Source organism: Anolis sagrei, chromosome 5, assembly GCF_037176765.1.
Source record: "Anolis sagrei isolate rAnoSag1 chromosome 5, rAnoSag1.mat, whole genome shotgun sequence".
NCBI lineage: Eukaryota > Metazoa > Chordata > Lepidosauria > Squamata > Dactyloidae > Anolis > Anolis sagrei.
Window position 1 is genome coordinate 76653476 of NC_090025.1, and position 27304 is coordinate 76680779.

Below are 27304 nucleotides of genomic sequence, written 5' to 3' on the forward strand. Positions count from 1 at the left end.
TAGAGAACCACTTTTAAAAACTCCAAAGTTGTAAACAAGCCTAGAGTATGCTCAAGGGGACCAGTCATGACCCATTAGGACACCCAATAATTCTTAATGTTTTTATGCTTCAAGAGAATGATTGGAAATGAAGCAGAATTGTGTCCTGTAGTGGTCAAGTGCTGTAAAGCAGAAAAGTCTTTATCAGAATCTCAACTCAAGCATAAACTTGCCTTGGGGAAACTTGTATCTTAGGATAACAGCCTACCTGTTACACAGAAATGTATCTAAGGGCACTCCTAGACAGGCCCTATATCCCAGGATCTGATTCCACGTTTTCTGCTGTAAACTGGATTATATGAGTCTGCAATGCCAGATAATCTGGGAGAAACAGAAAACCTGGGATCAAATCGGGCCTGTCTAGAAGGGCCCTAGGGCTACTTTTACACTGCTATATAATCCAGATTATCAAATTAGATAATCCACATTATCTGCTTTGAACTGGATTATATGAAACCCTTTCTACACTGCCATTGCACTTTCTACACTGCCATTATCTAGATCAGGGGTCCTCAAACTAAGGCCCGAGGGCAGCATACGGCCCTCCAAGGTCATTTACCCGGTCCTCGCTCAGGATCAACCAAAGTCTGAAACGACTTGAAAGCAAAAAAACAACAACAATAACAACAATTCTATCTCATCAGTCAAAAGCAGGCCCACACTTCCCACTGAAATACTAATAAGTTTATATTTGTTGAAATTGTTCTTCATTTTAATTATTGTGTTGCTTTTAAGTGTTTTTTGCACTACGAATAAGATATGTGCAGTGTGCATAGGAATCTGTGCATGTTTTTTTTTTCAAATTATAATTCAGCCCTCCAACAGTTTGAGGGACTGTGACCTGGCCCTCTGTTTACAAAGTTTAAGGACCCTTGATCTAGATTATCTACTTTGAACTGGATTATATGAGTTTACACTGCCATATAATCAAGTTCAAAGCAGATAATCTAGATTTTATATGGCAGTGTAGAATGGACCTCAGGCCCCTTCCACACAGCTGTATAAAATCCAAATTGAACTGGATTATATGGCAATGTGGACTCAGATAATTCAGTTCAAAGCTGATATTGTGGATTATCTGCCTTGATATTCTGGGTTATATGGCTGTGTGGAAGAGCCATAAGAAAGCTGCGGTGAACTTTGATTTTCCAAGTGGAAAACAGTTCAAGAAGAATACAAGTTTGAATGGTGTGGATGTGTGCATGAATCCCCACTTGGGCTAGTTGCATTTCTGCATTTCTGCCACCAATTAATTATGTCGCTTATAGGCAACAATTTTCTTTTCCAGATAAAACTGTATCCTTGCAAAGAAAACAGACTCCCATAGCATATTTATGTGTGAAAGAGAATGTTTGGAGCAACTTAAAATTACATGTGATGTTCAATAGGACAAGGGGTTAATCACATTTTGTACACTTGCTAGGCCTATGCGAAAAACAGCCACTTCCAGTATTTCTTTTTTATTTCTTTCATTTTTTTAAACAAAACAAAACTATTATCCCTTTGTGTTTTGTAAATTGAGGACTTGGCCTTCAGGTCAAATCTGTACCATGGTGTATATATGTTGACCTTCCTACCAGGCTTATTTTGACAATGACCGAAACAAGCCACTTTTGGAAAACCAGTACATAATGTCTGTATCTTTCTATATTGCATGGTGTAGTGGCTGAAGTAGCATAATGGCTTGAGTGTTGAACAAGGTCTCTGGAAAACCAGGTTCAAATCCCTTTTCAGCTGCCGAAATCTGCTGAGCCCTGAGCAAATTCCCTCGAAAAAATCTTGCTATGAAAGCCTTGTCATAGGTCAGCAGGAATCAGAAGTGACTTGAAGACACACAATAACAACATCATTGCTTGTATTGACTTCCCCTTCACCTCCTCCTTAATATTATGATAATTTCTTTCTTTAAAAACTTTAGTGAATTTACCCCAAGTCCTTTCCCTTCTAGGAGGTCTCACTAATTATGTTGTACACAGTTTCTTTGCTGATACACAAAAAAGTTCAAAAGAGAGTGGGGTGAGCTCCCATCTGTCAGCTCCAGCTTCTCATGTAGGAACATGAGAGAAACCTCCCACAGGATGGTAAAACATTCAGGCATCCCCTGGGCAAGATGGCCAATTCTCTCATACCAGAAATGAGTTGCAGTTTTTCAAGTCACTCCTGACATGAAAAAGTATGATAATGGCTATCTTCAGATGTAATAATTGGCCATGTTTTAGTGCAAGGGTCTTAGCTGTGGTCCATAGATTCCAAGAGCTCAATCGATCAGTAACAGAGGCAGAAATTGATTTTTTTTCCTTTGATTTCCTTCTTGATACTTTCAAAATAGCATTTAAGTGCAGTGTTCTGGGAAGGGAAGAGATAGTTTCCAGCAGATTATCAAAGGAATGCAGAACCCCCAAAGTTTAAGTTTAAACCCTGCCCATACCATTATGAAACCAATTTTCAGGAAATGTCACACACCTTTTCCTAATTGCCAGCACAATTGGGAGAAAGTTCACAATCCCTTGCTTCTGGTCTTTGATTAATCATAGTTTAGCATAGTTGAAACTGAAACTATGGTTAGTCTTAACTGAAACAAGTCAAGAACCTAATGCTTTGAATTTCCCTTATTTCAAATGGCCATAGTAAAGAGCAGGGGTCCTCAAACCTTTTAAACAGAGGGCCAGGTCACAGTCCCTCAAACTGTTGGAGGGCCGGATTATAATTTGAAAAAAAAAACATGAATGGATTCCTATGTACACTGCAGATATCTTATATCATAATTCAAGAGAGATATTGACAAGCTGGAATGTGTCCGGAGGAGGGCGACTAAAATGATTAAGGGTCTAGAGAACAAGCCCTATGAGGAGCGGCTTAACGAGCTGGGCATGTTTAGCCTGAAGAAGAGAAGACTGAGAGGAGATATGTATAAATATGTGAGAAGAAGCCACAGGGTGGAGGGAGCAAGCTTGTTTTCTGCTTCCCTGGAGACTAGGACATGAAACAATGGATTCAAACTACAAGAAAGGAGATTCCATCTGAACATGTGGAAGAACTTCCTGACTGTGAGAGCCATTCAGCAGTGGAACTCTCTGCCCCGGAGTGTGGTGGAGGCTCCTTGTTTGGAAGCTTTTAAACAGAGGCTGGATGGCCATCTGTCAGGGGTGATTTGAATGCAATATTCCTGCTTCTTGGTAGGGGGTTGGACTGGATGGCCCATGAGGTCTCTTCCAACTCTTTGATTCTATGATTCTATTTGTAGTGCAAAAACCACTTAAAAACAATACAATAATTAAAATGAAGAACAATTTTAACAAATAGAAACTTATTAGTATTTCAGTGGGAAGTGTGGGCTTGCTTTTGGCTGATGAGATAGGATTGTTTTATTTGTTGTGTGCTTTCAAGTCGTTTCAGACTTAGGTTGACCCTGAGCGAGGGCCGGGTAAGTGACCTTGGAGGGCCGTATCTGGCCCCCGGGCCATAGTTTGAGGACCCCTGGTTAAGAGTATCTACTGTTCACCCACGGTTCATCTAAAACTCTCCTTCTTAAAGTGTGGGTCCCAACATCAAAATGGGGCCCTGCTAGGTCATAAAAATTGGCAACAGTCAATTGGCAACAGTCAAATTTGCAACAATGTGCAGTGTTTACAGTGCACTCTGCAGAAAATGCTTCAGCTGTACTCCACAGAAAGGAAAATCAGCCTTGCAAATGCAGATTTATTTCCAGTAAATGTTTTATGTTTTAACCTATTTTATTTACTTATGTACCTGGGGTCCCATAAAAACTTCTTGGGGAGAAAGCCCAAGCCATGTATAAATGATAGCCATGTATAAATATGTGAGAGGAAGTCACAGAGAGGAGGGAGCAAGCATGTTTTCTACTTCCCTGGAGACTAGGACACGGAAACTACTTCAAACTACAAGAAAGGAGATTCTATCTGAACCTTAGGAAGAACTTCCTGACTGGGTTGTTGTAGGTTTTTCCGGGCTATATGGCCATGTTCTGGACGCTATTTTTCTCCTGACGTTTCGCCTGCATCTATGGCAAGCATCCTCAGAGGTAGTGAGGTCTGTTGGAAGTAGGAAAAATGGGTTTACATATCTGTGGAATGACTAGCTGTGAATGTTTCAGCTAATCACCTTGATTTGCATTCAATGGCTTGGAAGCGCCTGGGGGGAATCTTTTGTTGAGAGTGATTTTATGTGCCTTTTGACTTCCTGACTGTGAGAGCCGTTCAGCAGTGGAACTCTCTGCCCCGGAGTGTGGTGGAGGCTACTTCTTTGGACGTTTTTAAACAGAGGCTGGATGGCCATCTGTCAGGGGTGCTTTGAATGCAATATTCCTGCTTCTAGGCAGGGGGTTGGACTGGATGGCCCATGAGGTCTCTTCCAACTCTATGATTCTAAGGGCTCACAAATAGAAAAAGGTTTAAGAAGCTGTGATCTAAAATACAAACAATTCCAGACTCTTCTTCATGTTTGTACTCCCAAGAAGGGCACAGCATAGAAGGCAGGAGCTATTTGTGAATCATCCTTACAATTCTAAATTATACTTTGGCATCATATTTGATCTAGCCAACTAAATCCACCAGGAAGCTAATAGCTCCCAGCCCTTTTCTATCTACAATTCAGGTATAATAATACTGGTGTGTTTTATAGGACTGCTGCTGGAATTAATGGTAGAATATGTCATTGTCACAGGGTGGATCACTCTCTGTCAGGCTGACATAATTTGCATAGCTGTTGTGAGAATAAAATAGAAAGAGGAGTGAACCTCATATGGTGCCATGTTGTATGCCTCAAAAGATAGGCAACACCTAATGAAAACAAACACATGTGAAGGGCTTTGGACACTCAAAAAGACTCCATTCAGATGTTAATTCCAGCAATATGAATGGAGGAGCAGCTTCTGTTCTGTTCCAAAAAGCTCTGCTCCAATCCTGGTATATAAATGAGTTATTTAGAAGGTCATCCTGCCCCACTGTCCTTGAATGCCAGCTTAGCATAGTGTTCTGCTTCTTTATGGATCTTACAATGTTTGGTCATACATGTACAGAGATGTTCTGGAAATACACACATGGATAAAATGTGGTTCTACGGAGGCAAGTGAGGAAATGTCACATGGCTCTTCATTGATACCTTTGTCAAAACAGGAGAAGAAATGTGCGAAGTCACCACCAAAGACTATCTAGTCCAGCATATCTCTGGGAATTCTCCTGGCAGGATGGACAACGATACAATAGCGTTGCATCAGAACACTAGAAAAATGGAAAATGCAAAGAACCTGATGATTGCTGCTTGTGATGGATCAGTCCAATAGTCTAGCCCAGAGTTCTGAACCTTCCAATGCCATGACGTCTTAATACAGTTCCTCATGTTGTGGTGACCCCCAACCATAAAAGTATTTTCATTGCTACTTCATAACTGTCATTTTGCAACTGTTATGAATCGTCATGTAAATATCTGATATGCAGGATGTATTTCCATTTGGCACAAATATCCGCTACACCAAAAATTTGAGTACCGGTGGAGTTCGGGGAGGAGGATTGATTTTGTCATTTGGGAGTTGTAGTTATTTATTTATTTATTTATTTGGTTTACTTTTACCCCGCCCTTCTCACCCCAAAGGGGACTCAGGGCGGCTTACACATCCAAGGCACAATTCGATGCCCATAGCATACATAATACACAATAATAAGCAATAAAACAAAATAACAAATTAGCAAACAACAACAACAACAATACATTGCATCTAAAACCGTTAAAACCAATAAAACCAGTAAAATTTCATACAAACCGATACAACCACTTCTTCCTTCTTGCCAGTCAGTGTTCGCTATCTCATGGTTCAGAGTTTTCTTCCACATTTATCAGTCCACATATATCAGTCCTGCCGGTCCTAATTGCCTGGTTGTCCTATCTAGTTAGCAGACTGCCCGAAGGCCTGGTCCCACAACCACGTCTTTGTCTTTCTCCTAAAGGACAGGAGTGATGTCGATGCCCTGATATCCACTGGGAGTGAGTTCCACAGGTGGGGGGCCACCACTGAGAAGGCCCTGCTCCTCGTCCCCACCAGCCTTGCTTGAGAAAGCGGTGGAGTCGAGAGCAGGGCCCCCTCAGATGATCTTAAATTCCGTGGTGGGACGTAGAGGGAGATACGTTCGGACAGATACGCTGGACCGGAACCGTACAGGGTTTTATAGGTCAAGACCAGCACCTTGAATTGGGCTCGGAACTGAACCGGCAGCCAGTGGAGCTGACACAGCAGAGGGGTGGTGTGCTCTCTGTATGTCGCCCCAGTGAGCAGCCTAGCTGCCGCTCGCTGTACCAGTTGAAGTTTCCGAACCGTCTTCAAGGGCAACCCCACGTAGAGTGCGTTGCAGTAGTCTATTCGGGATGTAACAAGAGCGTGGACCACTGTGGCCAGATCAGACTTCCCAAGGAACGGGCGCAACTGGTGCACAAGTTTTAATAGTTGCTGGGATTTATAGTTCACCTACAATCAAAGAGCATTCTGAACTCTACCAACAATGTAATTGAACCAAACTTGGCATACAGAACACCCATGACCAACAGAAAATACTGGAAGAGTTTGGTGGGTATTGGCCTTGAGTTTTGGAGATGTAGTTCACCTACATCCAGAGAGCACTGTGGACTCAAACAATGATGGATCTGGACCAAGCTTGGCACAAATACTCAATATGAACACTGCTGGAGTTTGGGGGAAAATAGGACTTGACATTTGGGTATTGTAGTTGGTGGGATTTATAGTTCACCTACAATCAAAGAGCATTCTGAACCCCACCAAGAGAATTGGGCCAATCTTCTTCCCACACAGAACCCCCATGACCAACAGAAAATACTGTGTTTGGTGACCCCTCAGACACCCCTTTGTGACCCCCTTCAGGGGTCCTGACACCCAGGTTGAGAAACGCTGGTCTAGCCACTACACCAGACTGGTTATAAATAGTGCGTCCACATCACCAACTTTGTACTCTTGTTTTATACTGATTAGATTTGTATTGAAAAACAAAATTATGAATAGTATGTGAGCCATGAAGTGAGGCTGATCATTTTTCCAGGCAACTGTCCAGACAGCCAAACGGGATGACTCAGGGGACTGCTAAGAGGATATGGGACTGTTTACCTGCAAGTTGTCTTTCTTGATTTCATTCCCAAGTTGGTGGTGACTGAAGTTGTTACCATCTGTCTACTGCTCAGTGACCTTGGCCAAATTAGATAGTATTCTTAGCATTGTCCCCAGTGGACAGGTGTCTTGATCACGAAATTGGCCTCAGTTATCAACCTTGTTGGCATCCTCAGCTAGAAGCTTGGATGCTAAATAAAAGTGAAAAACAAATTACCTCATCATTTCTACAAATGACCTTTCTGGATGCAGGGTGTCGAATGTCAGTGATATGGTTGTTTTCAAACTTTTTCATCAGGAGAAATCTTACATTTATATAGATTATGTTTCCTTACTGATCTGCCATTGAGACTCCTTTACGTGGTGGACAATTCTGGATAGGTTCAATGACATCTGTTGTGTATAGATTGTAATAATGGCTGGGAATGAAAGACATCTAAAGGTCTACACCAGTGTTTCTCAACCTGGGGGTTGGGACCCCCAGAGGGGTCATGAGGGGGTGTCAGAGGAGGCACCAAAGACCATCAGAAAACATAGTATTTTCTGTTGGTCATGGGGGTTCTGTGTGGGATGTTTGGCCCAATTGTATCATTGGTGGAGTTCTGAATGCTCTTTGATTGTAGGTGAACTATACATCCCAGCAACTACAACTCCCAAATGGCAAGGTCTATTTTCCCCAAACCCCACCACTATGCACATTTGGGCATATTGAGTATTAGTGCCAAGTTTAGTCCAGATCCATTTTTGTTTGAGTCCACAATGCTCTCTGGATGTAGGAAGGTTGAGAAACACTGGTCTACACATTGTTTTCTCAGATTTTCTCTAGGCCTTAATGTAGGTTGAAAACATGTTATTTTCTGAGACAAAAAATATGGCAACCTAATGTCCATGTACATGATAGTTGAATCTGACCTCAAGCCTGACAGAAGGATAGGGTCAACTGACATAATACTTGGAAAAAACAGCTAGTTTAGGGGTGGTTTGGACATGATTTGTGCCACTCACTGTTCTCTTTTTCAAAAGATGTTAGGTCTACAGAAGTTCAGTAAGATCTATACTTCATTTATCTCTGTGCCTGAGATAAAATTGTATCTCTAGGAATTCACTAGATCCTTCAGGTGACTCTATGGCATGCTTCCCCTGGAAGTTACTATAGAATTGTGTTGGAGGATTTAGCAAATTCATAGAGAGAATAACTCTTAAGGTCCTTCAGTGCAACTCTGTGGTGTGCTGGCCTTGGAAGTTGGGTAATTTAATGGTGTTTGGTCATATGCAAAGTTTTAGGTAACTGCGGTCTGGATGGGGATGTATCCCCTGTGTATATGGTAAGGGGGTCTTATGGAGACGACAGTGCTGTTCCTACAATCTGCTAACTTCAGCAATTTACTGATTCTCCCTAATGGCATTCATTTTATAGAGCTAGCAATGCGAAGATCTGGAGAAACACATTTTTTAAAACATGCATAGTTTTTCTCAATGGACTCTTTTTCCCCAGAGAAATTGAAAAAATGGCAAATTAATGGAATATTTTTATTTTAGAATGAGGAATAAAATGTTTAAAATAAGGGGTTCATATATTCATTGCCTTAAAATCATTTGTACAAACTGTTTAAGGGTAGTGCTTTCATTTAAGATTATATGCATTATCAGAGCAGTGCAATTTTTGTATTTGTTTTCATTTTCTTAAGTCCCCCCCCCCCCCCCATTGGAATGAATGTTTTATGTTTATTTGACATTATGGAGTACTGGAGGAAGTAAAACATTTTCCACCCTCTTCAGTTAATATGATGTTTTTTCTGTTTTTATTGTATTGCTTCTGTTCTTAATAAACTGGTTCCTCAGAGTTCAGGTATTCCTTTAAGTTTAAACTCTTATAGCTTCATTTGTCAAAAATAAACAAAAATCAGTATGCATTTTTTTTCTCAATAAGCTGTACGATAAATATACCCTGCATGATACTCTTATGCCAAGCAAAATCATACATATTTTATATTCGCAAAGTAATAAAGTGACTTTCAATCTGTATAAGAGGTGGGGGGGGGGGGGGGGCTGCTACAACAACTATTACAGCTATTACAGCATAACTTGCTAGCTAGTGTGGCCATGGTACAATGACATGATAATGCAGCCTACAGATTGCATCTATCCAGCAAATCTTACACACATCCTCACCTTGACATTGGATACTCACCTTAGCCTGCTGATGTGATATATTATATTATGCTTTTAATTGTATTGTGTTTTAATTGGTTTGATCCTTGCACTTTTGTTTATTTAGTTTAACCCTTGGATTCAGTTGTTTCTGTTACATTGAGTTTATTTTATTTCCTTTTTTGCTTTGCTTCGACTGTTGTTTATTTAGTATCTGTTTTTGGGCATTGAATGTTTGCCATTTTTATTATTCTTGTAAACCACCCTGAGTCCTTGTTTGACTCCTTTTTGAACCAGGATTGGGTTCGACAGGAATCCCCTGTGGTCTCTTATCTGGCATAGATTTTGGTTGTGCAGTTTCTTAATAAAAAAGAGAAGTCTTGGGTCAATATTAAAGGCTGCTAGTTTTTCCCAGAGCTTTTCTCTGTTCACAGAGTCAAATACCCCCTTGAGGTCCAAGAAGGCCACGTTTAGTTTGTTAGAACAATTTTTAGAGTATTTGTTGGCTAGGTGAGCCAAGATGTGGACCTGATCTAATGTTGATTTCCCCTTAGTAAATCCTGCTTGCGTGGGGCCAATTATGTTGTTTTGGTTGACCCATGACTCTAGCCTTGTCTGGAGAAGCTTGGCATACATCTTTCTTATTATAGAGAACAGGCTAATAGGTTGATAGTTAGTTGGATCATTTTGATCTACTTTTTTGAATATTGGGACCATTATGGAGGGGGTCCATGCCTTTGGCATGGACCCCATTTCATTGGTCCTTATAAAAAGGTTTGCTAGCAGGTTTGCCCACCATAGTGGGTTTGCCTTCAGTATTTCAGGGATAATGGCATCACTGCCTGGGGCCATATTTGACTTTAGGTTGTGTATCAAGTCGATGATTTCCTGGCATGTAACCGGCTTTCAGCTTGGTCCCACTAAAGTTTCACTGTCGTCATTTTCTTGGGGAGGGTTTATTCCAGCAAACACTTCCAAGAAGTGCTCGACCCATCTCTCTAGGGAGATATCACCCTGAGTCCCTTTGGGGAGAGAGAGTGGGTAATAAATAAAGTATATATATGTATATGTATATGTGTGTGTGTATATATAATATAATATAATATAATATAATATAATATAATATAATATAATATAATATATTTGTGTCAGGAGAGGCTTGAGAAACTGCAAGTCGCTTCTGGCGTGAGAGAATTAGCTGTCTGCAAGGATGATACCCAGGGGATGCCCAGATGTTTTTGATGTTTTACCATCCTTTTGGAGGCTTCTCTCATGCTCCAACATGTGGAGCTGGAGCTGACAGAGGGAGCTCATCCGCGCTCTCCCTGGATTTGAGCCTCCAACCTGTCATTCTCCAGTCCTGCCGGCACAAGGGTTTAACCCTTATTAATATTATTTTTGCCCGGACCCTACATAAAACCTCTAAAGCCCACTCTAATCCTCCCAGATTATTTTATAAATAGTGTGATTTTTCAAACATATTTTGTCCCAAAAGGTGAAAATATGGTAAAATACCCAATCCACAAGCACTATAGAATTCATATTAGCCCAAATAATTTCTGTTTTTTTCTGCAGTCCATGTCTAAATGACAATAGTAAATGATGTAATGTCATTTCTAGCAGTCATTTTGAGAGGGACTGTGGAATCAAATGGAGACATTTGAACTTGTGTGTATGATCTTCAGTGGGTGGAGGCATTTTTCTCTACCCCTTAAATGAAAATAGATTTAGAAGTGGGCGGTTGTAGTGAACACTATTGTACCAATCAAATAACATAATGACATCTTTCCATTAATCAGACAGGCCAAAAACCTATTTTTTCCATGAGGAATCCAAGTCTGATTTTTTGGAGACAGCACGTATATTTACATTGTGCTTTGTAATATGATTTGTTTCTCTCATGACTTTTTCTCCCACTGCTTGAAGAAGTTGACTCAATGATTAAAATATTTGCCTATTCATTAAGTAGGGCCCTCTGGTGGAGCAGCAGATCAAACCACTAAGCTGTTGAACTTGCTGACCGAAAGGTTGGCGGTTCGAATCCAGGGAGTGGGGTGAGCTCCCGCTGTTAGGCTCAGTTTCTGCCAAGCTAGCAGTTCAAAACATGAAAATGTGAGTAGATCAATAGGTACCACTTCTGCGGGAAGGTAACGGCGCTCCATGCAGTCATGCTGGCCACATGTCCTTGGAGCTGTCTATGGAAAACACCAGCTCTTTGACTTAGACATGGAGATGAGCACCACCCCCCAGAGTCAGACACAACTAGACTTAATATCAGGGGAAAACTTTACCTTTACTTAAGTATGTAATTATTTAAGTCAGTCATTTCCACATGAGAGAACCAATAATTTAATCAGTTTTTCCTTCCATTTTGAAGTAGCTTTGAATACCCAACTTGCCTTGTTTGGAAAGGTACAAAGCTTACTTCAAGATATATATTTTCACTAGTTGCAAATGGGAAATAGGAGAAATGGGAAATCCGTATAACACAGAAAAGGTCTGATCCTATATCAGCGATACAAATGACAATGATGGTCCAGAACACTCTAGGAACATTTGCACTACATCATTATCTAAATATTGGTAATGATGTAGTGCAAATGAAGGCTGAGAGTGACAAGTGTCTCTGTGGTTTATTATAATCTCACTAGTTGTGGAGTGAAATCTGGCTTTGCTAACAAACCATCTTGCTTGTTAATTCATGACAAACTATGAATGCTAGCTTGTTTAAACTGTGGTTTCTTGTGTTGCCTTTAAACGGGACTTATCATTGGCTTGATTCTTCAACTGAGCATCCTGAAATTGAAGCTAACAAAAATGGTTGAAGAGACATGTCACCGGGAAAGCAAATTCTGATTGTTTAATTATCTGTTGAAAAGTTCACTGTTTCAGCAACAAACCATAGGCTTAAATAAACAGTTGCTTATTGTGGTGTAGGCCGTGCCCAGTAACCTTCCCTAGGTTGCTAGGTCAACACTTGCAAAAATGGAGACACCCATGTTATAGCTCATCCATTATTCCATCACTATGACAGAATGGAAAGAAGAAGAAGAAATCTGTTGGAAAAGTTGTAAGGCATGAGTGACACTTTATTGGGCCTGTAATTAATAGGGCTCTAGAAGTGAGGGAAAATTTGGACTACTACTTGGAGTGCCTAACCCTATGGTTAAGATATCCAAATAGAAGAAACAAGTGCGGCTACCCTTATGTTATTAGCTCATATGTTGTCACGCTGAACAGTATCTCTGGCTGATGTGAAGCTGACTAATTATTACATTTTTGCTGGTCTGCTTTTCATTCTTGGGAATATTTATTCCTGTATGTTGTGATTCATACTTGACAGTGCCCACTGCAGCATGCAACGCTCCCCTACTATTTAGCTGACATTAAGAATGATCACAGAATCTATAAATAAGTTCCTAGAACATTGAATGTAAACTGGGAATTTTTGAAGGAACAGTTGATAATTTTATTAAACTGAACTTTAACTGATCCTATCAAACAATTCTATGCTAAGTATAACTTAATATCCTGTGCTTCTACAGTAGAATTTTTGTATAAACAGAATGCAACAGCAAACAACATGTTGTAATTCATTAGCAGATTGTAGCATTTGCACTGGATATGCCAAGTTACAAGCCAAGGTAAAATACAGAACAGTAGGTTCTGACTGGCATTTTATGTTTGTGTCTTCTCACACCTGAACATGTACGTTAACACCCAAGGATTTCTGAGCTCATTGCCTGAAATGGTGTTAAAGAGGCATTTTAAAGCTTTAAAATGTCTTCACTACTTGTATTATCACACTCCAGAGAATGCATATGGTTATACTACATAGATTTTTAGGTAATAGCTCATGTTATGGTTGTTTCCCACTGCTGATCCTGTTGCGTAATTATGGCATCTCTAGACTGCCATATATATATATATCCCTCATAGTTTATTAAGTTTCTGAGACTAAGGCCCCTTCCACACAGCTGAATAAAATCCCACATTTTCAGCTTTGAACTGTAATATTTGGCAATGTGGACTGGGATTTTCTGCCTTGATGTTCTGGGTTATTTGGTTCTGTGAAAAAACCTCCAGCTAAAAGCCAAACAGGTGGCTGGTACTAGGCTGGGAAATTCCAGAAGTTATATAAAATGATATTCCAACTTTTCAGAATCTGACCAACCTTGTTTAAGAAATAATGCCCTGACTTAGCTGTGACCATTTACATTTTACTCAAAACCATAGAATCTTAGAGTGAGCAAGGACCTTGAATATCATGTAGTTCTGCTGGCAATACCAGTAAATATGTTACTGCAGTACCCCAATAGGTGGGCCCTCCAACCTTTACTCATAAACATCTCACAAGGGCAAATCTACCATCTCCTAAGATAGTTCCTTCCGAACCGAATGGATCATATTATCGAGATGTTTTTCCTAATGTTTAACTGAAATCCTACTTCTTATCATTTAGATTCATTGGTTCAAGCTTTATCTGCAGTCTGGGGTCCTCCTGGACTCTGCAGTCTGGGGGTCCTCCTGAACGTGGAGGCCCAGATATCTGCAGTGGCCAAGAGGATCTTTGCACAATTAAAACCTCTGTGTCAACTGAACCCATTCCTTGAGAAGCCAGATCTGGTCATGGTGGTACATGGCTCAGTTATATCCCATCTGTAATTACTGTAATACACTCTACATGGGTCAGCCTTTTAAGAGTGCTCAGAAATTTCAGCTGGTTCAAAGAGTTGAAGTAGTCTGCAGTGCCTTTCATGTTCCTTGATTCGTGTCTGGACGCACCATTTGGTGGTCCCTATGTAGACTTGTCCACAGCTGCATGGTATATGGTAGACTCCTGCAGAAGTGAGAGGATCCCTCTTGTCTTTTGCTGAACATAGCATTTGTTGGGTTTCCTTGGTGGGTCTGTAGATAGTTTGTATGTTGTGTTTCCTCATCAGCTTCCCTATGCGGTCAGTGGTTCCCTTGATGGGAACCACCCAGTGGTTCTGGGTGGATCTTTGTCTTTACTCTCGTGGCTTGTTCTCGGTCTTGCAGCTCTTCTGATGTCTGAAGTGGAGTATCCATTGGCCTGTAAAGCCCCGTTTAGGTGGTTCAGTTCATCTTGGAGGAGGTGGGGTTCGCAGATTCTTTTTGCATGACCTACCAAGGCTTTAATAGTGCTTTTTTTTTTTTACTTGTGTGATGGTTGGAGTTTTTATGTAGATATCTATCTCTGTGTGTGGGTTTTCTGTAAACTGTGTGATCCAATTGTTGATCTGGTTTGCTCTGTTCAATTATGGGAATTAGGATTTTATTGCATGAAACCTCAATCCTGTGGCATTTGCAAAATCAGAGACAGTAGCAGCAGCAGCTATGGAGGGTGTCCATCTACCACATTCATTGTGTAACTCTCCATCCATCATGCAACTGTGACACTTTGGCAATATGTGGCCCTGGGACCTTATCCCCAGTTACAGCCATAACATTGCTCTCCCACAGTTCCACTGTTCCAGATATTTCTTTAAAAATAATGTTGTCAATTAACTTTTCAATTCCTGTGAAGAGTTAACAAGTTTTACATTCTGAATTAGTGCAAGGGTGAGTGGGGGAAAGTGGGAGAACAGGGCAATCATATCCCTTGAATTCATTTCCTAGCCTAACATTTATTTATTTATTTATTAAACAATTGTATATACCGCCACTCCCTGAAGGCTCGGAGCGGTTCACAATTTATTTATTTATTTATTTATTTACAGCTTTTATATTCCGCCCTTCTCATCCCGCAGGGGACTCAGGGCGGATTACAGTGTACACATATATGGCAAACATTCAATGCCAATTTTTGACATACAAACATATACAGACATAGACAGAGGCTATTTAACTTTTTTTGGCCGCCAGGGGAGCTGTCACATTCATCATCCATCTGCGACGCTGATGAAGCACTTCTGCATTCCCCGCATGCTTCCCCGCTGGAATGCTTTGCTGGGGTCTTCTTTATGGCCTCATAAATCAGTTAATTTAGCCTCCCCACACTTTAAGGTGGTACCTTATTTTTCTACTTGACAGATGCAACTGTCTTTCAGGTTGCAAAGGTCGACAACAGGCTACACACAATTGGTTGGAAACCCACTCCAACCCGGGCTGGCTTCGAACTCATGACCTTTTTGGTCAGAGTGATCTTAATGCAGCTGACACTCAGCCAGCTGTGCCACAATCCCAGTGCAGTAATACATAACATTAAAATCAAGGAAAAATTCGATCAGCAAGGTTCAAATGCCACATTCAACCCATTAGAAGAGGGTCCTTGCACACAACCATATAATCCAGAATATCAAGGCAGATAATACACAATATCTCCTTTGAACTTTATTATCTGAGTCCACGCTGCCATATAATCCAATTCAATGTGGACTTTATACAGCTATGTGGAAGGAATGTAGGGGTAAGCTAGGCACTTGCAGTGGAGCTGGGGGTCACAAAGGTCATACTTTTAAACCACAATATAATCATCTATTATCTTTTCAGAGAGGAGAACTGGAATTGCGTGGAGGTAATGACAAGATTTCTGTCAAAGCAGGTTGAATGAACAAAGAGTATTTAAAACAGGGATTCAAGCAAGAGGGGATGGAAGAGGTGGTGGGAGTATTTTGAAGTGATCATCAGGATTCCTTCTAAAGAGGACTAAGCAGGGAGGTGAAGCAGTTCGAATAAAGAGGATTTAAAGCAAGGATGGAAGTTAGAGTGAGACTATTGGGAGGGATCACCACCATTGCTGACAGTGCGGAAGTTCATCAGGAACTACAGTGAGGGGTGGGAAGGTGTGGAAGCATCTTGCTTGTCTCAGGAAGCAGATGATTGTTTCTTATCAGGCACAGCATGCAATGCTAGCTATTTCAAGGGTCTCCCAGTTGTTGCAGGCGGTGTCTCAGAGGCTTGGGAGGAGGCACACTTTTGCGTCTTGATGGGCTGAGTGAGCCCTATAGGCTGCACTTTGCCCACAGACGATGCTGACTCTGTAAAACCCCACACAAATAATACCTTCAAGTTAACATGGCAGTGTTTGGGAAAATCTTTATTTCAGTAGGAAAATGTGAGCTTTTTCAGTGTAAGTTGTACCATTACGAGAGCTGATGAATCTAAATGGAAGAGAAAGCAGAGGATGTTGCTTATTGTGAACTAGAAAATTGAAGGAGCCGATTGAGGTGGGAGTAATCTGAAGTGAGCTTGCACATTTCTGTTTTGTTGGGAAAAACTGATAGTGATTACTGCCTTCATTTTCTTCTCTGGTTGATCTTTTAACCATAATTGATAAGCTGGAGCAGAGCAATTTTTCAAGTCTTTACTTTGCATTCTGTTAGCAGCTTGAAAACTGCATTTTGGGATGATGAGAAATAATAATTCCATTTTGCTTTCTGCCTTTTGACACCAGGCAAACATGCCTTATCTTTTGAGTGTTGTTGCCCTCCCTGCTAGGAATTAAGAATTGGTTGGGTTTTTTTAAGTCCACTGAAGTCAGCCACAGGGAACTTTGAAACTCTTTTAGGACAGGGGTGGAAGTAATGATGCACTTTCCCCCGTCCTAAACTGAAAGCCTCACCCCACTATTTTATCATTCTTGGGCTCCCCTCACTTACATATTTTCTATTCCTACCTCACTCAGGGTTTTATCATTGTATCTCGTCCATTTGGCCTGCCCATCCTGTTCGATTTTATATTGTGTTAATTTGCTTTATTTATTTTATTTTGCTACTGTAACTATTTTCTGATGTAATTTTTTGTTTTCTGCATTCTGTACTCTATTGTGCTGTATTGAATTTTTGGGCTTGGCCTTATGTTAGCCTCCTCATCGAGGAGATGGTGGTGAGTTATAAATAAAGATTATTATTATTATTATTATTATTATTATTATTATACTGACACAAAAGCACAGTATGTCACTGCAAACGAGATCTATATGCTGGATTTTGTATCACAAAATCACAAGTCGAACACTTCCCAAGCGTCTAGGACTGTGTGATGTATTTTTGAATGATGCGCGCAGATCCAAGTAAGGTGGCCTTTTGCAGTTGACAGATCGTGATTTTGTCAATGTTTATTGTTTCCAAATGCCAGCTGAGATCTTTTGGCACGGCATCCAGTGCGCCAATGACCACTGGGACCACCTGTACTGGTTTATGCCAGAGTATTTGCAGTTCGATTTTGGATCAAACCCAAGAACTATCTAATCTAGCATCCTGTTCTCCTCAGCAGCCAATGCAATTTCTTACATTACCCATATACTCATGTTTTCTGGGACCTCTTCACACTAACCTCCATTTTGCTCCGTTTTGCCTTGTGGCACCCCATGCACCCTCCTTTTTCCTCCCATCGCATCTGGGGAATGGGACAAGGTATGTTGGCACCTGTCCCTGTCCCCATAAGATGGGGAAAGAGCAGCAGTGTACATTGCTGTGTTGCGCTCTCCCCATCATATGGGGAATGGGGAGAAAAAATATGTGTAGCTCAATTGGGGCTACCCAAAACACAACTTGCCTTGTGCCATTGGTGAAAAAGCATCTTGTGATGCTTTCTCACCACTTATTTATTTATTTATTTATTTACAGTATTTACAGTATTTATATTCTGCCCTTCTCACCCTGCAGGGGACTCAGAGTGGATTACAATGTACATATACAAGGCAAACATTCAATGCCATAGACACACAACATATACAGACAGACACACAGAGGCTATTTAACTTTCCAGCTTTCATGAGGGTATTCTGGCTACCAGGGGAACTGTCGCTTCACTGTCCATTTGAGACACTGATGGAGTACTTCCTCATTCTTTGTTTGCTTGCTGGAGCTTTTATGGTGTCGTAAATTAGTTAAATTAGCCTCCCCACATAAGCAGTACCTAAATTTCCTACTTGACAGATGCAACTGTCTTTCGGGCTGCAAAGGTCGACAGCAAGATACACACAATGGTCAGAAGCTCACTCCAACCTGGGCTGGCTTCAAACTCATGATCTTTTGGCCAGTAGTGATCTTAATGCAGTTGACTCCCAGCCAGCTGCACCACAGTCCTGGTGTACTTTGAGGATAAATGGGGCAGGGCCAAGCCCACAGGCACCCGGTAGGCCCCATCCCCAAAGAGGAGAAAGGGCCAAAAGCTCCAAGTGTGATAAGGTCCCTATTGATGTTATTGAGGAGTTATTGAGGTTACTGATACTAGCAATAACCTATGGCTCTCATGACTATACTAGCCTTTGAAATTGTTGTCCTTTTTATTGTCATGTGTATTCTTGCTGACTTTGATTTAGGGCAGGAATATGCAAATGTTTTAAACAGAAGGCCAGTTTATGGTCCCTCAGACTGCTGGGGAGCTGGATTATAGTTTGGAAAAAAAAACTGAGCAAATTCCTCTGCGCACTGTACATAACTTATTTGTAGTGCAATACAGTATTTCAAATGGAAAATATTTTTAACCAACCTAAACTTACCAGTATTTCAGGGGGAAGTGTGGGTTTGCTTTTGACTGTTTAGATAGTCAATTTAATAAGGATTGTTGTTATTGTCTGCCTTCAAGTTATTTCAGACATTGGGTGACCCTAAGTTTAACATTTTGGGCAGGGGTCGGGTAAACTACCTTGGAGATCTGCATCTGGCCTGCGGGCCTTAGTTTTGGGACCCCAATTTAAGGCGACCTGCTTTAGGATTTTATTGGCAAGATATATTCAAAAGAGTTGATGTAGTCAGAGCAGAAGCTCTTATGTAAGGTTGGAAGAGAGTAATCTGCCCAGAATTACCAAGTGGATTTCCATGTCTGAGTGGGGATTTATACCCTGGTTTCCCAGAGTCCTAGTCTAATACTCAAACCACTGTACCAGGCCAGCTCTTGATCTCATCCACGAATTTGTCCAACTTTCCTTTTTAAAGACTAGATTTCTAGCAAATCCTACAGTTTAACTGTAAAAGCTGTATGATGAAATACTTTCTTTTATCACTCTTGTATCTCCCATCATTGATCTGCAGTGAATGGCTCTGGATTTTACTACCAGGCTATGACTCTGGAGGCTAAAGTTTGATTCTCTGTTGAGCAATGGAATGGGTGACCTTGGGTGAGTCACACATTCTCAGCTCCAGAAAACTCTGTGACTTGAAGGCACATAACATCTTTTCTAGGTACCCTGAGCTCAATGGGTGGTTTGCTGGAGATATCATGTTTCTCATTAATTGCATTCTCCAAAATTGTAAGTTTTTTTCCCTAGGAGCATTGCTCTACCTCCTAAAACATGTTGCCTTCTTTTAGCATCCTTCCCATAATATCCTTTTTAAGTGGAGCAACCAGACCACACACAGTATCCCAAGCATTGTTGGAACACCAATTTTTATAAAGGCATTGTGATAATATTTTTGGAAACTTTGTTCATTATGTAACCATTTTTTGCTGGGTGGATGCCCATCTCTTCTTATGAAATCAATTTTAAATGGTTTACTTGGTCAAGCATTTGGGCTGCAAGGAATAAGAAGACTTGTTGGTCACCTCTTTGCTGCTGGTTAATCAAATGATTTCACCTGATATGTTAATAATTTGATTATGTCATTATATATTGTAATTGTTTGGCATTATTTCTGTTAGTTGGCCCCTTCTTAGAAGTTTTTAAGAAGAATCTTAAAACTTGGCTCTTTCATTGTGCCTTTGATGAGTAGTTATACAATTTCACATAACTATTTAGATGATAATTCTGTCATTAGAGTAGACGTCCCCCCCTTGTGGGAAAGCTTGACTCCACAACCCCTGCCATGATGTTCTATGTAATTATGATGTTGTTTATTGTTTGCATTTTTGGTTGTGTTTTGGTTCTTTTTATTGTAATTGTTGTTCGGGCCTGGCCCCATGTAAGCCGCTCCGAGTCCCTATAGGGGAGATGGTGGCGGGGTACAAATAAAGTTTATTATTATTATTATTGGACAATTATAGTGAAAAGTTAAGATATATCTATATCTATATAGTTTTATATATTGTTTTTATTTGGTTCTGTATGGATCAAAGCAAGTAAGAAATATAATTTACGTTTAAAAATAGGTTTTATAAAGAAAATCAATAATTTTATAAAGAAAAACAAACCCCTTAGAAATAGTTTCCCTCACATAATTAAGTACCTCCATAATGACATAATCCAGGTATGAATGAACTTCAAAATATTGTTGCACTATATAGTTTTTATTAGCCCTAGCCAGGATAGCTAATGGTAAAGAATAATTGGAATTGCAATCCAATAATGTCAGGATGACCATTAATTCCTGATTCTTGGGTTTGAGAGCAATCCTTACTGGCAAAGATGACCCAAAGGTGACTGAGCCAATACTAGGCTAGCTGAAGTTGTACTGCATCCAGATCCCTTCCAGCCTTGGTGCATGGCAAATTGCTTATATCATTTGTAAGTTATGATCTAACTTTGTGCCAGCATTGTGGCTATTTCCCATGGATTGGATCTGGTGTAGCTCATTTCTCTCCTTTTGATTGTGCTGTTATTACATTTTTGCCAACAGAACAGTTCTGCTAGGAGATTGTTTTGTCAACAGAGCTCTATGATCAGCCAACAGAAGTAAGCCAGGAATAGGGCATTTTTGTCGGCAAAAGAAGCTTGTGCATAATCCAAATTCCTTGTACAGCGAGCCCATCTTTTACTTAGAATTGTACTGCCTACTTCTGAGTGTTAGATCAGTGACTTCCATAGCAATTGGGCAATTAATTTGCTGTGCCTTTTAGTCTAAACTTTAAAGGAGAAAAGGTGCTGAACCCTTTTGTCACAGAAGCTTAAGCACCTTGGATAGCTCCTTCAAAATTTAGAGCAAATTATATAATGACTGCACTGCATCTCTAAAAAGGAAGCTACCATCTGGTTTAGACCCAGGTGCTCCTGGTATATGCTCCATTCATCTAATTAAAGAGCTTCTACCAAGTTCAGACTTGGCAAAAAGCAATTTTGAGTACATGCAAGAAAGGTTGGTGCAAAAAAAAAAAGATGTATAATATTTGACTATTTGTCCATAAGTCGATAAGATTGAATACCTAAGTTTCAATGTATCCTACCTTCAATTTCAAATCTACCTGTTCAAGGGAAAAGAACTTTTAAAGTCTGAAAGGGGCATTAGTGATATATCAATCACATCACTAATGGCTTTTTCAGACTTCAAAAGTCTGAATATTTATATATATTGGAACCCCTGGTGGCACAGTTAAAGCACAGAGCTGTTGAGCTTGTTGACCAAAAGGTTGCAGGTTCGAATCCAGGGAGCGACATGAGCTTTCACTGTCAGCCCCAGTGTCTGCCAACCTAGCAGTTTGAAAACATGCAAATGTGAGTAGATCAATAGGTACAGCTCCAGTGCAAAGATAATAGCACTCCATACAGTCATGTCAGCCACATGACCTTGGAGGTGTCTACAGACAATGTTGGCTTTCCAGTGCAGAAATAGAGATGAGCACCACACCCCAGAGTTAGACATGACTGGACTTCAAGTCAGGGGAAAACCTTTACCTATATATATATATATATATATATATATATATATATTGAAGGTGTTACAATGTAGAGATAGCATGGAAATAGCAATGAGAAAGAGAAAGGGGAGGTGTTAAGAGAGGGAATAAAATGCCCACTAGTGTCTTTCCATGCCCATATATTAGATTTTCAAAGTAATAACCCACCCATTTAAACAGGCTGCACTGATCAGAATTTGCCCAACTGGAAGTAACATCTTTACAGTGGATTGTGTAATATTTGCTGTCATTAAATCAGATGAAATTTACAACCTGTTGATCATCACCTGCCTTCAAAGCCAAGTTCCTAAAGAAGAGATCTAATATTATTATTCATTGACTGTGTTCTTGCATTCAGCAGTATGGTAGACACAGTTTTCTAGTGAAATGGGTCATCCTGGTTTGTACAGAATCATTTGGTGAAGGGTTGAGGAAAATGTGAGTATTTTCTGGATTCCTTCTGATTTTTCTAACCTTGAACCCGTGAACCTAGAAAAACATTGGCATCATAAATTGCATTGGGCAGAGAGGGGTTGTTCAAGGGCTAATGTGTTAGGAGAAACAGTAGTAACTCCATGAGCTAAATTATAGTTTGGCTTTTATGAAGTGAACTCTAGAAGATACTCAGATTCGCATTCCAAAGTGCAATGTGATTTTTGACAATTAATATTTCATAGTCTACATTTCTTTAATGGAGAGCAACGTAAAGTGGCTTGCAATAAAACAAAAAGAAATGCTGGAACTAAGCAAGTTTTGCTGAGTAAAATCCTTGGACAAGATGATTTCCTGAGAAATATATGAAAGTTTTTGCAAGAATGGAAAGAATATTTGCCATTATTTGTTTTGACTGAAAAACAGGTTACCTGAAGAAACACAGTCGGGATGAAAATATACAGTAGAGGGAATCTTGTGATATTCTTGCCAAGGATTCAGACATCTTAAAGTGCTTCAGGAAATTATTCTGCAGAGCAGTATGGGTTTTTAAAAAAATGAGACCTGTAGGCTTTTGCAGAAAAAAACCCACTTGCTGAAGTTCTAGATTGGTTTACGCTTGCATAGAAGAGAAGGTTGAAAGGAGACAATAGCTGTGGTTATATATGTGAAAGGATGTAACAAGGAAGAGGAAGTAGGCTTATTTTCTACGGCCCTGGAGGCTAGGATCAGGAGAAATGGGTTCAAATGACAGGAAAGGAGGTTCCACCTGAACATTAAGAAGAACTTCCTGACTACAAGAGCTGTTCAACAGTGGAACTCTCTGCCTCAGAGTGTGTTGGAGACCATTATTTGGATGCTCTCAACAGAGGCTGCATGACCATCTGTTGGGTTGATTGCACTTTTCCTGCATGGCAGAGAGTTGGACTGGATGGCCCATGTGGTCTCTTTCAACTCTATGATTCTAATATCCTCACCCAACCCTCCCCACCTTCAGCACCACTGCCTAATTTAATAGCCTGTCACCAGATTAGGCAAAGGAAACCCACTTAGCTTCTGACTGGGGTGCAGGGAGGATGAAAAACCCTGCCAATGAGTGAGTCTGAAACAAAGACTTGAGACAGGAGTCTTCGTTCTGATGGTCACAGGCTGGTTAATTGGAGGAAAGGAGAGTGGAAATGTTATCTTCAATGAGACGAACATATCTTGACAATCCTCCAAAAAATGAAAAAGCAATTTTGCACAAAAAAAAAAATAGCCCCATGGTTTTGTTGTACATGATTGCTGCTTGTTCAAGATTTTGTTCAAAGTTGCTGGTTTTTGCGTAAAAAACATGTTTTGTGCAAAAGTTCCTGGTTGTTTGAAAATTCACAATTCTCTGTCCAAATGGAGAGTATTTTTCTGTGCAAAATACTTTCCAGAAACATTTTGGTGTATGTGAATATCAAGTGACAGTCCCATATGCCAAAGAAATATTTGTTTTCCCCCTAAGAGTGGAGAAAATTGGAAATTATTAGTTTCTGAGGTTGTAATAGTCAATTTTAACATGGTCAGGTTGTTGTGAAATGTTCATTTGTTGTGAAATGTCATAAAAGTTCATTTACCAGGAAGTATGTTTTAGGGAGCTATCATGAGGGCTGGTCCATGAGTTCATTAAGAATTGGAAGCAACTGAACAAATAAACTGTCGAAGTGTGCTGGGCCCATAACCATTGTCGAAATGGTAATAAAAGTTGAATTGATTGCCGCCATAAAGTAATTAGTTTGTTTACACTATTGACACAAACATAGCACATAGCAAGAACGTTTGAACTGGTGCAGGAACATCTCCGAAAGATGGTGATTGCAGTCTCTTTCTTATCAGTAAAGGCACATCTCTTGAATTCCATTGTGATGCAGGAAAACATTTCTACTGTCCTTTCTAGGATAACTTAAACCTCTGTGGTCTGTTAACTCTACACATGCTAGGCAGCTTTACAAACACATAGTCACAACTTTAAAACATACACTTTGAAATCTCCCAGTTAATCAAAAACAGTTCAACAACATGGGGACGAGGAGCAGGGCCTTCTCGGTGGTGGCCCCTCACCTGTGGAATTCGCTTTCCGGGGAAATTGGGTCATTGACGCCCCTCCTCTCTTTTAGAAGGAAACTAAAAACATGGATATGGGACCAGGCCTTTGGGTAATCTGGCAGACAGACAAAAGGACAATGACGACTAGAATTGGATAGGATTATAACAATGCGGAATGAACTAACGGATTTTGAGCTTGGCGAACGTTGATCATTAGATTGGTTTTTTATTAGTTGTATTGTATAACTGGATTGTTTTAATTATTTTATAATTGTTACTGCTATGTATTTTATCTTACTATGTGTATTGCTGGCATCGAATTGTGCCTTTTGTAAGCTGCCCTGAGTCCCCCTTCGGGGGTTGAGAAGGGCGGGGTAGAAATGCTCGAAATAAATAAATAAATAAATAAATAAACATAAACAACAATGTTTCCGGATTGCCAAACTCAAATAAAGCACCATGTTATTTTTTTTAACTAGCAGATATTCACTTAATTGTAGCTTAATTCCACACTCACGTTATCAGTTCTATCTGAATTTAGCAGGAACAAATTATTCTTTTTGCATATAGATCTAACCCTATTTTCCTCACACTTGTCAGTTAAGTTGTACTTTGTGGTTGGTGGCAAATTGCCCAGTCAGGGAAATTGTGATTTGTGTAAAACAGGGCCAGAACCTGGAAAATGTAAGTCTGGTTTGCTAATTTAGATGTTATTATGAGCCATGGTCTATTACACACTAGTAAGCATGACCTAATTGAGTGCAAAATATGAGAGGAGGGCATTGAGGAGAATAGAGAAAGAAGTAGAAAAAGCTTCAAATCATAGTTTGATGTCATTAGGATGGACCAACTTTTGTGAATGCTAGATTCCACATCCCTTTGTTTAATATTGAGCTGGTGGTCATAATTTGAAGGATCAGCCACCTACTTTTTGAAATATATTGCATCCATATTCTTACCTGTATCAATGGGAAGCAATGACTTACAAAACCATATATAAGTTCCACCAGTATACTTATGTAAGCAAAAGGGACTGTATGAAAATCAACATTATGCAAGAATCTCCAAGTACAGCAGACTTGGTTAGAAGAACATGCTGTCTGCGCATTTTCCTCCCGATTAGTCCAATGAATCGTCAAAGTGACAATTGCATAAGATGTGGCATTACTTGCCGGTACAGTTTTCTCTGCCTTTTACCCTGAAACATTTTGATTTTCCTTGCTCACTTCCTTTTTACACATTAGGTCCTGTTACTGAAGTCAAAACAGATATCTATGTCACCAGTTTTGGGCCGGTTTCTGATGTAGAGATGGTACGTATTTCCTTATTTTCTTTATTTTATGGGTTTGGGGAGGGGATATGAACCCCTGTAATAAGTGAACGACTAATTCATATATCTTTGAGCATGACTGTCAATCAGGCAAAGTAGGGAAGATTAGCAGCAGCTTAATTTTCAGGCTATTATTAGATGTGTTAACCCTGATTCTGGGCCTCTTGTGCATACTGGATTTAGACCAAGGATAACCCCCCCCCCCCCCCAAGAACCTGTTTTGGAAAGGATACAGCCATTTTTTTGGACAGTGAGAATCCCAACACCGAATAATTCACAACATCATTGAATAAACTTTTTAATGACATAAATAGATTTTGTGTGTTATTGGAATCAAGACTACAGTACGTGTTCTAAAAATAAAATGCTGAACTGAAAAAAGCTGAATACAGTGAACTGTATAAATTATGTAAATTTAACACATTTGACTGATGTCTTTTTTATATAATTTATACTGCTTCCTTAAGTCTTTGGGGGGGGGGGGCAAGGAACTGTACAGGACATTAAAAGTGTATTTACATTGGGTCTCACCTAGGATCTCCTTATGGACTGGGAGGCCCCTTTCACACGGCTGTATAAAATCCACATTGGATTATACAAAAGTGTGGAATCAGATAATCCAGTTCAAAGCAGATATTGTGGGTTATCTGACTTGATATTCTGGGTTATATGGCTATGTGGAAGGGCCCTGAGATTTACAGAGTTTGGATAAGGTCCCCTTTTGGGGACATAACCCAGTCCTCCAGTTATCAAAGTTTCTGGCCATGTTGGTTAAGGGATTATGTTGAAAATGAGAAATTTATTCATTAGTCTTGTTTTCTCGAAGTATCATCCGTATACATTATGACCCCTTAATCTATGGATTTGATATCCAGTTTCACTTAATAATGCATCAAAAATATCCCCCAACCCCACAAGTCTTTGTGGGCCTCTTGGCGGGTACATCTACACTGTAGAATTAATGCAGTTTGGCACCACTTTGAATGCCATAGTTCTGTGCTGTGGAATCAGATGAGTTGTAATTTGGTGAGATACCAACACACTTTGGCAGACAAGACTAAAGACCATGTAAAACTACAACTCCCATGATTTCATAGCATTGAGCAATGTCAGTTATAGTGCTGTGAAGCTGCATTACATTTTCAGTGTAAATACGCCCTTGGTCTTCCAGTGCAATTCTACAATATGCTTCCAGCCTAAGTATCGTTAAATATACAGTTCACTAATTTCCATGGTTTCCTGAAATGTATATCCCACAGATACAGTGGGTTCCAGGAGCCCCTGGTGGGACAGCGGGTTAAACCACTGAGCTGCTGAACTTGCTGACAGAAAGGTTGGCAGTTCAAATTCGGGGAGCCAGGTGAGCTCCCACTGTTAGCCCCAGCTTCTGCCAAGATAACAGTTTGAAAACATGCAAATGTGAGTAGATCAATAGATACCGCTTTGGCAGGAAGGTAGCAATGCTCCATGCAGTTAGATCGGCCACATGACCTTGGAGGTGTCTACAGACAACACCGGCTCTTGGGCTTGGAAATGGAGATAGGTGTTGGGAATTAGGAGCAGTTAGGCTCAAAATAACCCTCTCTGGGAGTGATTCCACCAAAAATATAGCAGTGCTAGATGCACAGTTCATA

At 40.2% G+C, this 27304-nt stretch overlaps 1 protein-coding gene across 2 annotated transcripts in view; it reads left to right on the forward strand.

Annotated features, from left to right (window-relative positions):
* LOC132776623 (gamma-aminobutyric acid receptor subunit alpha-4-like) overlaps positions 1–27304 on the forward strand; it is a 104082-nt gene that overhangs the window by 23805 nt on the left and 52973 nt on the right. For both annotated transcript variants that reach the window (XM_060778481.2, XM_060778479.2), the window contains exon 3: positions 25585–25652. In XM_060778481.2, the coding sequence (XP_060634464.2) occupies positions 25585–25652 (68 nt within the window). The remainder of the gene's footprint in view (positions 1–25584; positions 25653–27304) is intronic.